General features: G+C 42.4%; 1 protein-coding gene across 2 annotated transcripts in view; it reads left to right on the plus strand.

Annotated features, from left to right (window-relative positions):
- The window catches only part of LOC112117804 (semaphorin-3D), a 176,922-nt gene that overhangs the window by 60,927 nt on the left and 99,449 nt on the right, over positions 1 to 16,546 (plus strand). For both annotated transcript variants that reach the window (XM_026648654.2, XM_026648653.2), the window contains one exon: positions 13,583 to 13,743. In XM_026648654.2, the coding sequence (XP_026504439.1) occupies positions 13,583 to 13,743 (161 nt within the window). The remainder of the gene's footprint in view (positions 1 to 13,582; positions 13,744 to 16,546) is intronic.

The following is a 16,546-nucleotide window of genomic DNA, read 5'->3' on the forward strand; positions in this document are numbered from 1 at the left end:
TTTTACCTCCTATACCTTTCTCTGGTAATCTATATATGGAATAGTTCTTTATACACAGGGCCAGAGGGAAAGGGTGGGGGGAAATATGAAACACATTGAAGGGATTTTGCCACACTTTGTGCTGCTGCTAACATACTTGCTCAGAATAACTTACCTAGATCAAGTCTCTGTGCTATTTACATGTCTTTAAAATGGCACAAGGAGATGCTAGGGTATCCAATTAGCAGCCAAGGGTATTTTTGTAGCTTCCTCTAGTATCCAAGTAGGAAATCCAGGCTTAAATAGGGACTTGTGTTACACTGTCCAATTTGCAACTGGATTTTGCAAAGATTATCCAGGAGCAAGAGGATAATTATATGCAGAGGGTGGTAGAGAGGATTTTAAGGGCTGAGGAACATGCATTAGACAGGGCCGGAGTTCTGTGCTGTGGCATGGGTCCCAGCTGTCCTGAAGAAGTATGCACTGCTGCTGCATGTGCTGCCCTGTGACTAGATAAAGGATTTCAGTCTCCAGGGCTGTCAGGTCAGATCATTACAGGGGGAGGCAGCATGGCCTAGTGGGTAGAGTACTAGTCTGGGACTCAGGAGCACCTGAGTTCTGCAACTGGATTTTTGGGTGAGTCTCCACACCTCCCTCTACCCCATATGTAGAGTGGGGATAGTCATGCTGACTTCCTTTGTAGAATGCATTGAGATCATCTGATGAAAAATTTGTGTTTCTATATGAGTACTATGCTGACAGCAAAGGTTATACGTAGAACATGTAGATAATGGGGGTGGGGGATTGAAGCAGAATTTGATTTGTAATATTAGCCCGTAGCTGATAAATTCAATATCTCTTTTTATATATTATAGCTTAAAAAACCCCAAACTGATCAGATGTAATCTGGCAGTGCACACAGCTGGCCTATGTAAACACATGTCCTTATTGTTTCCTTCATCTTCCCTGCCCCCTTCCTTCTGATTAGTTGTGTTTTATGTTAAAGTAGATTGTGAGCTCTTTGAGGCAAGGGCTGTTTCTGGCCAGGTGTTTAGCATGTAGCACATTGGGGCGTCAACCCGGATTGGGGGTGCTAGCCATTACTCTCATACAAATAAATAATGTTTTAAAGAAAAAAATCTACATATACAGTGTCATTTAGTTCCAGGTGTCTTATCAGAATTTCAGTTCCATCAATATCAAAGTGTAATTGAGACTATAATTTAGTTTTCCATGTCAGAAGTTTTATTATGCTAATCTGAGCTATTACCATGCAGATTTTTTTTTATTGCTGAAAGTGATTCTGCTTTTATGGTGCATTAATTAGCAGCACCATTTAGAAAAACAGCTTCACACCTAACAAGAATAGCCAATTAAAATTAAATGAGTGTCCAACAAGTACATGCAAGCACTGCAGGAGTAAATAGTTAAACTGAGTCAAACAGAGTTTAATATATCATAAATGGGAGTTAAAGTAAAAACTGGAGCTATGAGAAAATTCACCTACACAAAATATTTTGTAATGATCTTCCTTCCACAATGAAATACTGTAATGAGATTCACTTTTATTGATGAGACAAAATGTTTTGTTTTGTCTCATGTGGGTAGTATTTTACCAATCAGTCCCTATTTCTAATCTCCATTAAGAATTCAGTCTGTTTCTAAACTAACTATTCAATAAAATAATTGCTTGCATTGAAAAAAAAGTGTCTTAAACTATAGAGGATTCTAAATCACTTTACCTATGTGGTAATTCTACACACTCTTGAAAGACTCTCATGGCTGAAATGCAGCTATTTTTGATATCTATTTTAGGTATTTCTATGACCCTCATTACATGAACATCTCACAATTTTTAATGTCATGGCACCACTGAGAGGTAGGGCAGTGCTATTATCCCCATTTTACAGATGGGGAACTGAGGCACAGGGAGGCCAAGTGACTTGCCCAAGGCAACATAAGGGAGTGCTTGTGACAGATCAGGGACTTGAACCCAGGTCTACCTAAGATCTAGGCCAGATACCTAACCACTGGACGATATTTTTTCACTGAATGGGATGAAGTGTGGAAGCTGTTTAATAACTTGCAGCAAGACCGCAAAATGGTTTAGGACAGGAAACAAAGATTGTCATACACAGGGTATTAAATATATTTTTCCTGTTTTTATTTTATTTTTAGACAACTAATGGCTCCGTTTTGGAGTAAAAACTCTTTAGCGGTGTTTTGAAATAGTGATTTCTCTGAACTATATAAAATAAATATTGTCCCCCTTCCCCCAATCTATGCTTTATAACAACCTGTTCTCAGATTTTTGCTTTGATTTGGTTTTACTGGTTTTAACCTCAAACTAGAAACCCTGACCTAACTACATTCAGTTGGAACTGCCTAGGCAGAATATAATTACCTAAACACTAATGTGGTCAGGACACCTTATTCATGTAGTTACCATCAGTAGCCAGGACTCACGTTTATATCTCATGTGACAGAATGGGAGGGCTTTCACTCAGTACTGATTCTAAGGGAAGAATGTCATCTACAGAACTGCCAGCACAACTTTCTGCAACAAACTTGGGCCTGGATCGATATCTGCTGTGACTTGTCATGGCTTTATTGAAGTCAAGCTGAAGATTTGGCCCTTGATTTTAATTTTCCTTTGCTGTCACTTCCAAGTCTTGACCAGGCCCAGCCCAATTTAGGGGGTGAGACCTGATGAGCTCATAGCATGGGTGTAAAATTAACACCTTTTATAGTTTAATTTTCTAATGGTCTCTGAGGCAGTACAAACAGTACTACATCTGAGAGAGCCTGTAGCGGGGTGCTGGTGCAAAAGCACCTAATTAGCCCCTGCCCAGTCAGCTCCAATTAAGGGAAACAGATTGGGGCTAATGGAAAAGGCCTGATGCTGGCCTGAGGATTGGCAATGCCTGCTGGCCTGACAAGCCAAGGGCTATAAAGGCTGGGAGACAGCCAGAAGGCAGGGGGGCAGCAAGGGTGAAGTAAGTCAGTCAGTCAGGGAACTGGAGGCTTCCTAGCTGAAGGCTGACTCTGCCTGTAAAGGAGGTAACCACATTTGTAAAGTGTGTATATAAATGGACACTGGTTGTGGGACAATGTTAAATAAATAAAGATCTGGGTGTTGTACAACCCTGAAGCCTCTCCAAGCCTTATTCGGGAGGGCAAGCGGGCTACAGGAAGAGGGGCGGGTCGTGAATCTTGTTACAAAGCCCCACTAGTTATTACTTTCCTCTTATTCTAATAAGAAAAAAATATTCATAGTCGTAGGAATCATAAGGCACCTATGTGGATTCTTTTGTCAATGAAACATTCTTACAAAGAAGGTACTGAAAGTACTTTAAAGACAACTAAGCAACTAAATGTGTTTGTGTTAACTCTCCTAGCTCTGTCAACTCACCTATTTCAGAAAAAAAGTTTGTGCTGTTATACTGCTCTCCCAAGCCTGTTAGAACTGATTTTAAGGTGCTTTATGGTCCATAATAATTTAACACTTTTATCATAGCAGAGTTGTTCATGTCACAGTAGGTTAGGGTCTCCCATCCTTTTACTTATAAACCCCTGTCTACTTGGAGAGAAACTTTTGAGGGTGGATATTTTATTTAAAAAAAAACAACACTTTATAAATTGGCACCTTTGTATTCAACAGGTCTATTCCCTGTGGGCCAAATTCTGTCACCAAACACATGGTCCAAGAAGTGGGTTAGACAAGCATGAATCAGACTAAGAACCACACGTATCAGCACCTACCAGTAGTATCACGCATTCTACTGGAGCCAGATTGTGAATACCTTACACAATTCTTCATCAGTCTTTAAGCAAATTCCTATTCAAGACAAGGGTTGAATCCCAAGCCTCATTAAAATCAATGGCAAAACTCCCAGTGGGGAGTAGGGGCAAGGAGCAAAAACTGGGTAAGGATTTCAGTATTTGCCCTCTGGTGAATAGGCTATGGAAGGAGTAGAAGACATTATCTCCTATAGCCTCCCCACCATATGGAAATTTAGGTCATTGGATCTGGTCCGTGCATAGAACTATTGGCCATTTCCTCAGCCTGTCATCAACTCCGTGTGTCTGTAGAGAGAACCACCAGGAGCTTGGGTCCACATGGTATGAGCAGTCTCTTGAGTGGCATCTCCATTCACCTTCCTCCCTGCGCATCATTTTTGCTCCTTTCTCAAATGCTCTCTGAGAAGGAGCAGGGCAGCTTTTTCACCTGTATGTTAGAGCCACGCATGTGCTTTCCAGGGAAAACAAATTGTTTACTTCTGTTAGGTCTTCAGAGCCTGTACACCTAGGGAGAAATGAGCTGAGTTCTAGTCTGCCTTGTGTATCTTCAGCTATGTCCAGATTGCAAGATCTTTTTTTGGTGGTGATGTTGTAAGTGGCAGAATGAACCTAGCTTGAGCCTGAAGAGTTTGCAGTTAGAAAAATCATCATTCAACTTGTAAATGGAGCAAACTGTGCTATAAAAGTCATTGCAGAAGAATAGTGAAGGTCAAAGTAGCCATTTTTTGTCCTGTTTCTGACTTAAAATGCACTGCAAACAAGCAAAATCTGACCAGTTTTTACAGTAGATAGGATTTTACTGTTGGAAAACAATCCTTTCTGAGTAACTCGGAAGCAAAATATGTTTTAAAGTAAAAGGCAGGTGCTATTTTGGAGACAAATATAATGACAGTTATTTTGTTTTAAAATGAGGCACAGTACCACAGATAATTGTATGTGTGACACTCTGGGAAAGTAAAGCTCTATTTGTTGTAAGTGCTAAGTATGATTATGTTACATTTTTAACACCTGGATTTGCCTGAAATGTGCAACATGAACATGTGACCTGTAAAGAGCTACTTGCCTGCTGAACCACTGACTATGACAGTGACCAAAAGCTGCATCTGTTGCATGGTGGGCTGTATTAATGGAAGTTAATGCGTGTCCCAGAATGGCTGGGCTCATGTTGATGCAATCAGCTTTCTGCTGGGCCCATTCTGTTGCCAATTTAAAATTTTGTATACGCAGGCTAGTCCTAGTCTCTTTAGGCCAGTCCTTACCTTTTACTCAGTGTGGTAGCTACATGCTTTGTGGCATGCCCTGCACTCTGGTGGCTGAGAATCCCTTAGAGTTTAAACTTGAGATCTTTGGATCATGCACTCAAATAAATATGGTAAGGAAATTCATGGAAGAGGCATGGCAGGGCAGGATGATGGGGACAGATGTGGCAGTGGGGAAGAGGGGTTCAGAGTAAACCCATTTAACACTGATCATTCAAATAAGACAGCCAAAGAGAACTTTGCCCCACAAAATGTCTCCTTTGTGTTGATTGTACTTCAGATTAGTGCATATTTGCATGCACTATTTACCTTGCACTCATGACCCTTTTAAAATCCTCAACACCAGACATGAGAAATTTGGAGGTAGGAGAACAGGATCTTAAGGTGAAAGTTCATTCTCGAGTCTCTCTTTAATATTGTGGGTCCAATTCTACAATTTCATTGGTCCAGACCAAACGAACTACTGCTACTGACCTACGGAGCCTCTGAGTGCTCCAGGCTAGGAGGCCATTTCTAATTCAGCTCATGTCAAAGTCCGTTTTTAGGACCTGAACAATTGTAGACTTAAGAGTCCCCCAGTTCATGTCCCCTTGTCTCCAATTTGTAGGACAATCCCCAGCTGAACTGTGTGGCATGTTGCTTTCATTTTTATTGGTTGATAGATATGTGGGGAACAGAAGGGGGAGGGATTTGTGGCTGAATAGATAAAGGATTTGCCTCCTTCACAATTTTAAGATTACTGGGAGATTCCTGAAGTTTAAATCCTGATAATGAGTGTGGAAGATAGCACAAGCCCTTCTACAGCTGCCCTTTCATTGAATAGTCCTGCCCTCGCACAGGTGAAAATTGTAATCCAGATTTTAGGAACAACTTGAGGATTCAATGAGAGGCATATTAAGTGCCCCAACTTCCCAATATAGGGGATGTGTTCTTCTTTAGATGCCTGAACCTCAGTCCCTGAGGGAAAACTTTAAAAGATAGGGCAGAAGGCTACATTTATTGGACTCTCCCAGGCTGGCAACTCCTTTTTGTGAGGATTCAGTAGAGGAAGAGAAGAGCCCATCAGGCTAAAGATTCAGCACCCCCCCCCCGACAAGATATTAGAGAGTAGGGCTTCTCAGCTACTCCCCTATAACTAGGTTCACTTAAAATGGCAATTGAGAGGAGGGAGGAGGAGGAGAAATGGACTCCAGTGAAACAGTACAGACTGTCTACCTGAGGCTTGCAGGCATGTTACAGCAGGAAGCTGTGGATGGTGGATGAGGGAGAGGCAGGATGTGCAGTTCTGAGAATTGGGAATTGTGGAACAAATGTGATGGGAAGCTCATTTGCATGAGCTCTCCTAGGCCTGGTCTACACTAGGACTTTAATTCGGATTTAGCTGCCTTAATCCGAATTAACCCTTCACCCGTCCACACTACAGAGCCAGTTAATTCGAATTAAAGGGCCCTTTAAATCGATTTCTGTACTCCACCTCGACGAACGGAGTAGAGCCTAAAACGATTTTGTTAATTCGAATTAGGGTTAGTGTGGACGCACACCACCGAATTACTGTGTTTAAGTTAATGGGGTAGTGTGGCCGCACACCACCGAATTAATGTGGTTTAAAACCGAATTAAGGTGCTTAGTGTGGCCGCGCACAATCGAATTTATACAACCTGTTTCCCAAATTCGAATTATCTAAATTCGGATTAATCCTGTAGTGTAGACATACCCCTAGAGAGAGCTTTATTTGAAGGATGGGGTTTCTTTTCTTCCATTCCAGGCTGACCTGCTGTATGAATAGGGTGGTGGGATGTGGCTTGTACCAATCGGTGGTATTCCGAGGCTGGCATGGGTGTAAATAATTTGTTCTGGATTAAACTTTCCATCTGTAACCTTTAATGGCCATCGTTTCATTTAAAAAAAAATCTGCGAATTGAACTGCCTTGGTAACAAAGATGACTTTGCTTTATTTGGCAGTAACGCAAGAAAGATAAGCTGCTCTCGGAAAAAGGGAACCTGTGCAAAATTCACAGCCTGAGGTCTTCTTCATAATAACAAATATTTCAGTCGGATACGTTTTCATTTGTGCTGTCTAAAGCTAACTATTTAGTTTGGCTTCATGGAGTTTGTGAACCAGGCCTTATGCATTTTTCACCAATAACATGAAGTCACAAAGCAGCATTTAATCATCTCTGGAATAATAATACTTTAACTGTTATTTGTGCAGCTGTTTCTCTAGTCAAATTTGTTTGGAAATGGAATGCTCTGTACACCACACCTATCTATTTCATTCTGCAGCTCTGGACGCTCTTGGAAATTTAAAATAGCAGCTTAGTCAGGACTCCAGGAGCTAACGCTACAGTTACTGAGAAAAATGCCACGGGATATTTAAAAAATGTATATTCAAATATGTACACATACACACACGTTCTTTTAAGGCAGGCTTCTCAGTAGGTGTAAATGGGCACCACTCTTTAGAAATGAGTGGAGCTGTGCCCATTCATACCAGCTGAGGACCTGGCCCATAATTTAGAAAAATGGCTCCATTAGGTCATCGAAATGCGAGTGGCTCCAGCTAGCAGCATCTCTAACGCTGTGATGGCACATTGGTCCAAGAATAAGGGCCCAATCTTGAATGACTGAAGTCAATAGGACTATCTGCGCAACTGCAGTCGGGGGGTGGGGTTACACATTAAAGTCCAGGTAAGCAGTGCAAAAGGTGGCATGTTCATTCATAATACAATGTATTTTTATTACAGCACTGCTGTACTATAGAGTAACAATGCTACTGGTACGGCCAGTCAGGTCTACTGAGATGCTTTTCTCCATTAATAAAAATGATGGCATGACTGTAATTTCCACCACTTAATAGGCAAACATTAACGTAGATAAGGAACTAGCTGATCTAATGGCCTAACTGGAGCCTCTGAGGAAATGATAAAGATTTTAATCTTTAATAAAACAGAAAGCATACCTCTTAAAGTGAATGTTCACCATACATTAATAAATGACCATATGGATAATTAACTCTGTTCCTGCGTAATTTGAGAACACAGTTTAACTGTTGGAATCAGTCAGCCACTAACTGATCACGGCGCAGTGCTGCAAATCTACACATTTCTCTAAGGAGCAATAAATTCTCCTGGATGGCAGTGGACAGGGCTGTTTTTCATGATAACTTTGATCATTTTAATATCCTTGATAATCTTTAATAGATTTACCCAAAAGGGCTAGGGGGAAACCCATAAGTTTGGCTTCTTTTTGTGATGATGAATCTGGCAATAATTTAATCAGTTCTCTGCTAACGTTGCTTTGCAAGTTTTTAATGGGTCACATCTCAGTTTTAATCCTATCAGTGGCAATAGGCAGAGTCTAATTTCCAAGCTTTTTTTTTTTTTCAGAAATAAATTAGTTAAAAGTAAAAACGCTGCAAGCTGGAACCTTCACTGCCTTGCACCTTGTGTTGTCATTTATACCTGCATAAAGTCAGTGTGAAATGCGGCTGTTCCCATTTGATAGCATTTTGCACCCTCCGTGCAGGATAAATTACTGCGCAAGACAATGGAAAATCCGTCCAAGTTCTCCAGGCTCCCAGTCAAGTGTTCCAGTCATGAGACAACCCTTTCACTTCCCCTTAATAGCTGCCTGAGATGGTTACTTAAATTTTCTTGACAGTATTTGCTCATGAAGAAGGAATGACGTATTATCCTTTTGGGATGCTCATTGCAGAGATATTTCCTTCCAATTAAGCAAATAAAAAAGGAAACCAGTGCCTCATTCCTCCCCTCTCAGATATGTTGGATTCCATTGCTATATATTTTAGCATGCTGACTGATTTAATGAGCTATAGCAATTAGAGTCAGGTGGGAGAGGGCAGTAGCTGTCTATCTCTGGATACCCAGATTCAAATCCTGTTTTACTAGGATGCAGATGAAAATGAGGTCAGTGGTCTCATTTAGACACATCACACAATCTGTCATTTTGATTTTGTGCTCATGAGACTTGGGACTAAAAAAAGAGGGGGTGTCTGTTAAAATGCACTAGCCTACAGTCGTTCATTTAAAATCTCCTGTTTCTTTAAAATTAATCCCAGCAAATTATCCATGGCTGATCTATGTAGCTGTGTGTTCCCACTGCTGTTACTCTCATCTCTCCTCCTTGAGCCCATCCATTGCCTGCTACACCCAGCTCTTATGCATTGTTTTAATCTAGATTGCAAAATCATTAGGGCAGGGATTTACATATGCTATGGGCCAGACACCCTGGTCTCTGCCGTTCCCTTTATACCAGGATGGTGTAGAGCTGATGTGGGGGAGGGGGAGGGCAGGAGGGAGGAGTGACAGGAGCATGATGCTCTCCAGCAATGCTCAGCTGCTGAATAGGGCCTTAGGGACCACTGCTAGTGCAACTTAGAGTAGCCTGAGGGAGTATTAAGTGGCTGTGACCCATTACTCTGTTGTGCACAGCTGCAGAGAATCGTCTCCTATATATTTTCACAGCATCCAGTACAATGGACCCCATTCTTGACTGGGACCTCTGGGCACAACAGTAATACAAATAATATTAACAACAACTTTGGAAAGAATCTTGAACAACTTTTAATTTCCAGTGGACAGATGTCCACAGCACACACAAAAAAAAGAAAAAGCGCACCGTAAGTGGCAGTGATTGGCTGCCTCCACAGAGAGGCCAGCAAATGAATGGATCATGGAAAATAAATCATCCCCTCAACCTCCATTGGCAGAGCAGTATCGGTAAGCTAACTATGCGTGCTGTACCTGCTCACTGGATAAATGGAGATATTCAGGCTGCACTGTCTTGTCTCCACTGGAAAATTTGGTACCCAGTTTCCAACAACTGCATTTTAGCCTGCAGTAGTGTGAGGAGCAGTCTGGACAGGGTTCAGGTGTTCATAGCATCATGTAATGAAAACTTTTGCAGGCCTAGCTCCCTTCTTCTGCTCTTGGTCTGAGTAATTGACAGCTCTTTTAAAATATTATTTATTTGCTAAACACCAGCAACATCCTTGGCTCTAAAAGACACACACAACGACAGCCCTTGCCTGAAACAGCTTAGGCATAACATTTGAATTAATTTCCTATTTAAATTAAGATTTATCCAAATATCACCAGATAAATCTCACCTAAGGGAACAGAAGCTGCAGTACGGGACAATTTGTCTGCAGATTGTGCTGTAACAACATTCAATAATGAGCCAGACAATAATACCTGGACTTCATACATAAAGATGACAGAGACAGCTTATAACTGTTGAAACAATATCCTCATTAGCAGATGAATAATGATAAAATATTTATTTTTTCTTCCCCAATATTGTTTTCCCAATAAACTGGCTTAATCCTTGAGCAGTCTATAGTGTCTGCCATATCTCTGTTTGTGTGCAAGAGTCCTCTGGGGTATTCCCTTTATTTTGTTGAATGGGGAGTTCCTGTTTGTGAAAGCCCGATAACATTTTTCTTCATGTGCTGGGCGTATAAATCATGCTGGTTAGATAAATGGGTGGGAGTAAGTCCACCCACCTTGAGAAGGAAGGAACCTTGATATTGTTCTGTTGATCCCTGGATTCATCTCTCTCTCTCCCAAAAGATGCATGTTGTTCAGTTTAGGGAACCAGGTCATGAATGATTTATGCATATGTTTAAGCGTGTTCTCCCCAAATTAGGGCTCTCTTCCACAGCGTGAAGGGAAAACTGATCTAGCACTGCCACATACTGGACATGTAGTAAAAAGAAATCAAAACTGAATTTTTCTTTATGCCAAGTGGAAGAGGGAGGGCTATCTAAATAATCTGCTTTAGAATCAGAGGATGGGTCTATGGTGCTAAGAACAGAGGTGTTTATGGGGACCGTCAGGTAGAAGAATATCAGTAGGTGAATTGGTTGCTCAACTTTAGCCCTGGTTTATGCTTGCTTTCCTGGTGAGAACCCTGAAAGAGGGCCCCTAGGCAGAAAGCCCTCCAGAGCTTTGTTCAGCTGGTTTCAGTCATCGTCCTTGTGCTCTTCTGTGTGCAAGTGTAATTCACTGATTGGCATATGTTACGTGTCCGCTTCTCTCCCAGATCCACAGAGTCAGATAAAGCCCATGCTACAGAAGGGGGCTCTGGAACTCAAGCAGTGGAGACTCATGCTTTTAGCTTTGGAGGTTCCCCTGTTCAATCCCCAGTGTTGGCCAAGGTGGATATCACACAAAAGCAACAGCTCAGTTCAAGTCTGGGCACTAGATTGCTCAGGTTGGACAACGTGAGTGGAGGGGCCTAGCAATGGCCTCACTTCCTCTGCTGATAGATCAGCAATGCTGGGGCAAGCACACACTGACTCCTTTTCATGGGGGTACACTGGCTGTGCTACTCCAAGGCTTCTGGAGGTAGGCAGCTAAATACCTTGAGGATCTGGGCCATTGTGCCTGGCTCAGGCACCATGCAAGCTTCCTTTAGCATTGGCTGGGCTGGTGTGCCTCCATACTGCCCCCTACTGCAAGACTGCGCCTTAATGCCATACCTGAGTCTCATATGTATTGCTTAGATCCTTTCAAATGTTAATACTATGCTCCGATACATCCCCAACCACCTGGTGTGGGGTAGGCAAGTGGCGAACTGAGACTTTTTATGCTCTGCAGTGTTGTTGTCGCCATGTTAGTCCCAGGACATTAGAGACAAGATGGGCGAGGTAATATCTTTTATTGGACCACCTTCTGTTAGTGAGAGAGACAGCTTTCAAGCTACACAGAGCTCTTCCGCAAGCCTGGGAAAGGTACTTAGGCTCTGTCTACACTTACAACGCAGCTGCGTAGCTGCAGCGCGTCTGGTGAAGACGCTCTACGCTGACAGGAGAGAGCTCTCTTGTCGGCATAATAAAACCACCTCTGCGAGCAGCAGAATCTATGTTGGCAGGACAAACTATCCCGCTGACATAGCACCGTGCATACGAGCGATTATGTTGGTGTAATTTATGTCACTCCGGGGATGGAATATTCACACCCCTGAGTGAGAAGTTTTCCCAACATAGGCGGTAGTGTAGACATAGCTTAAGAGTATCACAGCTAAATACAAGATGGAACAGATAGTTTAGCATAAGTAGTTAGCACATATTGTAAGGTACCATTCAAGGTGAAGTGGCCCATTAGCACCCTTGTAGTCATAGGACAAAAAGAAGACTTAGTGAGGCTGTCTACACTACAGCCTATATTGGCAAAACATACTCGTTCAGGAGTGTGAAAATTCCACCCTCCTGAGCGACATAAGTTACTCCAACATAAGCGCTCATATACACAGCGCTATGTCTTCTGCCGTTTGTGAAGGTGGTTTTATTATGCCGATGGGAGAGCCTTGCAGACGTGCTACAGTGGCACAGCTGTGTCAGTACAGCTGCGCCGCTGCTGCGCTGCACATACGGACATGGCTTGAGTTACAGATTGTTGTAATAAGCCACAAATCCGATGTCTTTATTAAGACCATGATTTTTAGTGTCTAGCTTATGAATTTGATCTCCCAGGCTCAAAGGAAAGCTGCACAACACCTTCAAAGGGCAAGCCTGGGAGATTAAATTCATAACTTTACTAGACACTAAAGATCATGGTCTTAATAAAGACACTGGATTTATGGCTTATTACAACAGTCTGTAACCCACTAACTCACCTTTTTGTCCTATGACTACAGGGATTTTAATGGCCTACTTCACCTTGAATGGTCCCTTAGAATATGTGTTAACTACTTATACTAACCTATCTGTTTGAGCTTGTATCTAGCTGTGACCCTCTCCTTTCCCAGACTGGAGGAAGAGCTCGGTGTAACTCAAAAGTTTGTCTCTCTCAGCAACAGAAGTTGGTCCAATAAAAGATAGGTTTCAGAGTAGCAGCCGTGTTAGTCTGTATCCGCAAAAAGAACAGAAGTACTTGTGGCACCTTAGAGACTAACAAATTTATTAGATATTACCTCACCCACAATATCTCGCTTTTTATGCTAACCTCTATCAATTTTATTATTACCTCAACCTCTCAAATCCCTCCATTCCTGCTTTATCTCGTTGGTTCACCTGTTACATCATGTCTGATATTTCTCTGGGTCAGTGACTGTCTTTATTGTTACGTTGTTTGTATAGAGCCGAGCACATTGGGGTCCTGGTCCTTGATTGGGGTAAATAATCAGAATGGTAATTAAAATACAGAATAATATTAATAACATGGCCAGATTTTATAGCAGCAAGAAAAAGATGTAGCAAATTTCTTCCAAAGTTTTGCCTTTTCCCTGATTCCAATTTCTTTCAAAAGTCTGATTTCTCAGAGACTTTTTAAAATATTTATTAACAAATTTTTATACATTAAAAATCAGTTGTGAAAGTGAATATAATCCAATTGAAAACCAAAAAAAAAAAGAATCATGTTCGAGGATAACAAAACTTGTATTATGACTGCAGAAAGATATGCTGTCCGCTGCAGTTATCTCACCAGCAACCTCCATGGTGGTTGCGTATATTTATAACAGACACCAATGAGTCATATGTAAACATTTTGATTATAAAGATTTTCTTCATTTTCCCACAGACTTGCTGCTTTCAAACAGCTGTATCCCATTCCTGGGCTCAGCGGAGGGGTTTGATTTTCGGACCCTGCTGCTAGATGAGGAGAGGGGCCGGCTGCTAATCGGAGCTAAAGACCACATCTTTCTGCTCAGCTTGGTTGATTTAAACAAAAATGTAAAAAAGGTCAGTTTGTTTTCTACGCAGTTCATCTGATAAGTTTGTTTTCAGCCCCTTTCCCGGCCTTGTGTTTTGGTTTTTGTTTTTTCTGTCTTCACTGGCTAAATGGCAAATTCACTATGTGATGCGTCCTCGTAACAGGACTTAATAATCTCACCTCCCATTGTTAAATGGTTTGCTTTTAATCATCTGAGGTGATCAGTGTGTGTGATCCCTTGTAGCAATAAAGGAATGTAATAGGTCAGATACCTAGAGGGGCTGTGCACTTCATGAAACCATAATATCAACAATAGGCAAGGACACCTCTCAAAGTATTTGTTTCTTCTTTCCTCTAGCCTAATGGAGACATTTGCAAGAAAAAAACAAAAAACAAAAAAAAAACAGTGAGGTCAGTTCTGTCCTTGCTTACTGATTTAATTGGGGTTATGGGTCTAACTAAAAGTAGAATATGGCCCATTAGTATGTAGTCTGCTGTGTTTTAAATGGCACTCAACATTTTGAAGGCAATTTAAATATTCTTAACTGTATTAATAATCAGAATTATTTGGGTTATAAGGGACCTCTATTGGGCTATATATATTGGGGGATAGCCCAGGCCTCTACCCTGGGTACAATTAATTTTGTAACTTCTAGACCATATCTAAGAGAAGGATGTCAGTTTAACCTCCAATATTTCCAGTGGGGATGATGATTTGATGCTTTTTGCACACACCTTTGGCCTCTAGAGTATAAAAAATAGGTGCTAACACAAAAACTCTAACTAAAACTGCTTTTTGATTGTCACATGTATGTTTCTGATTGAAGAAAGTTAAATCCTCAGCTGTATTTTATATTTTCTTTAAATATAACAGGAGGTTTTAAAAGGTAAATTCTGCTGTGGGCTATACCAGTATAACTCAATCTGGAGTAACTTGACTGAAGCCAATGGAGTTAATAGGTGTAACAGAGGAGAGGTTGGGCCCATCTGTTTGAAGGAAAAACATGAGAGCATTGTAGAAAAGAGTTTCCAATAACAAACTTCACAATCTGAATAGCTATTTCTTATTCTTTTATTCATATTTCCTTGTATGCTTTTCCGAATGATCATTTTCAGTCTTAGAACTCAATAGTATAGTCAGAACTGTGACAATGTAAAAATGGCCCCCACCCGTCTCTTAGGGATAGTTAGAGATAACAGAATTATTCCTACCGCAGGCTTTCTTATCCCAGGTTTTGGCAACTGGGCAGTGGAAGAGAGGGAAAATCACTTGTAAGGGAGGCAGATTTGTTTCTACAAATCCTTACTTTAGCTAAACTCCCATTGATTTCAGTGGGAGTTTTGCTGCTATAAGCATTCAGGCTGAAGTTACTGAGACAATTACCATGGAAGCACATACTGCTGTTTCTGCAGATGTGCTTTCCAGAGTATAAACTCACTTTACAATGGAACTCAAATTTACTTGTGATAAATCAAAATCAATAAGTGAATAACTGACCGATACTGTGATAATTTGAAATATGTAACTAAATAAAATGTGCAAATTTTAGTAGATTCTGACTTCAAAGGAGGCTATGTGTGTAGATGTACCCCAGGATCAAACTCAGTTTTCACTCATAATTTTGCTATGCAGTTTCCTTTAACTGTCTTGAGTTTTATCACAAGACAGCCACACAAGGTATATTTCAGCAGCTAAATAAGTAACCAAAGGTGCTGAGAACCTACTTATCCCATTAATTTAAATGGGAGGGGGCAGCACTTTTCTATACTGGACCTTTTATTTAAATGCCTAAGTATGGATTTCAATGCCTAATTTTAGGCACTCAAGTCAGGGCCGGCTCCAGGCACCAGCCCACCAAGCGTGTGCTAGGGGCGGCACCTGGAGGGGAGCGGCGCAGCGGGGCGCTCTGGCCCGAGAGCGGGGCCCCGGCCGGGCTCGCCGCCGGGCCCCGGCCAGGCTCGCCGCCCTCCCCCCAGCGCTCCGGCTGGTCGGGGAGAGTGGAGAGCCGTGGCCGGGCTCGCCGCCCTCCCCCCGGCGCTCTGGCCGCTGGGGGCTCTCCGCCCTCCCCCCGGTGCTCTGGCTGCCGGTGAGAGCGGAGAGCCCCGGCCAGGCTCGCTGCCCTCCTCCCGGCGCTCTTGCCGCCGGGGGCTCGTGGCCCTCCCCCCGGCGCTCTGGCCGCCGGGGGCTCTCCACCCTCCCCCCGGTGCTCCGGCTGGTCGGGGCCTGCGGGCCTGCGGCCGGGCTCGGCAGCCTCCCCTGCCGCGATGGGGGGAGGGGGGGGGGCGCGGCCGGTGGCTTTTTTGCCTAGGGCGGCAAAAAAGCCAGAGCCGGCCCTGACTCAAGTTAGACAATATTGGTATCTATGTATCAGTCTGTCTGTCTTATCTGTTTAGTGCTGGCATCCATAACCATAATATACTTCAGGGGTAGGCAACCTATGGCACATGTGCCGAAGGCGGCACGCAAGCTGATTTTCAGTGGCACTCACACTGCCCGGGTCCTGGCCACTGGTCCGGGGGGGCTCTGCATTTTAATTTAATTTTAAATGAAGCTTCTTAAACATTTTAAAAACCTTATTTACTTTACATACAACAATAGTTTAGTTATATATTAAAGACTTATAGAAAGAGGCCTTCTAAAAACGTTAAAATGTATTACTGGCAAGCGGAACCTTAAATTAGAGTGAATAAATGAAGACTCGGCACACCACTTCTGAAAGGTTGTCGACCCCTCATATACTTACACAATGATGGGGGAGAGAGATTTCATGAACATCGTAGCCTAAGGGTACTCTCCAGTACCAAATGCCAAAGGGTACTCTCCAGTAGCAA

The sequence above is a fragment of the Terrapene carolina genome, unplaced genomic scaffold (assembly GCF_002925995.2).
Source record: "Terrapene carolina triunguis isolate 2854851 unplaced genomic scaffold, T_m_triunguis-2.0 Scaffold68, whole genome shotgun sequence".
Taxonomy (NCBI): Eukaryota; Metazoa; Chordata; order Testudines; family Emydidae; genus Terrapene; species Terrapene triunguis.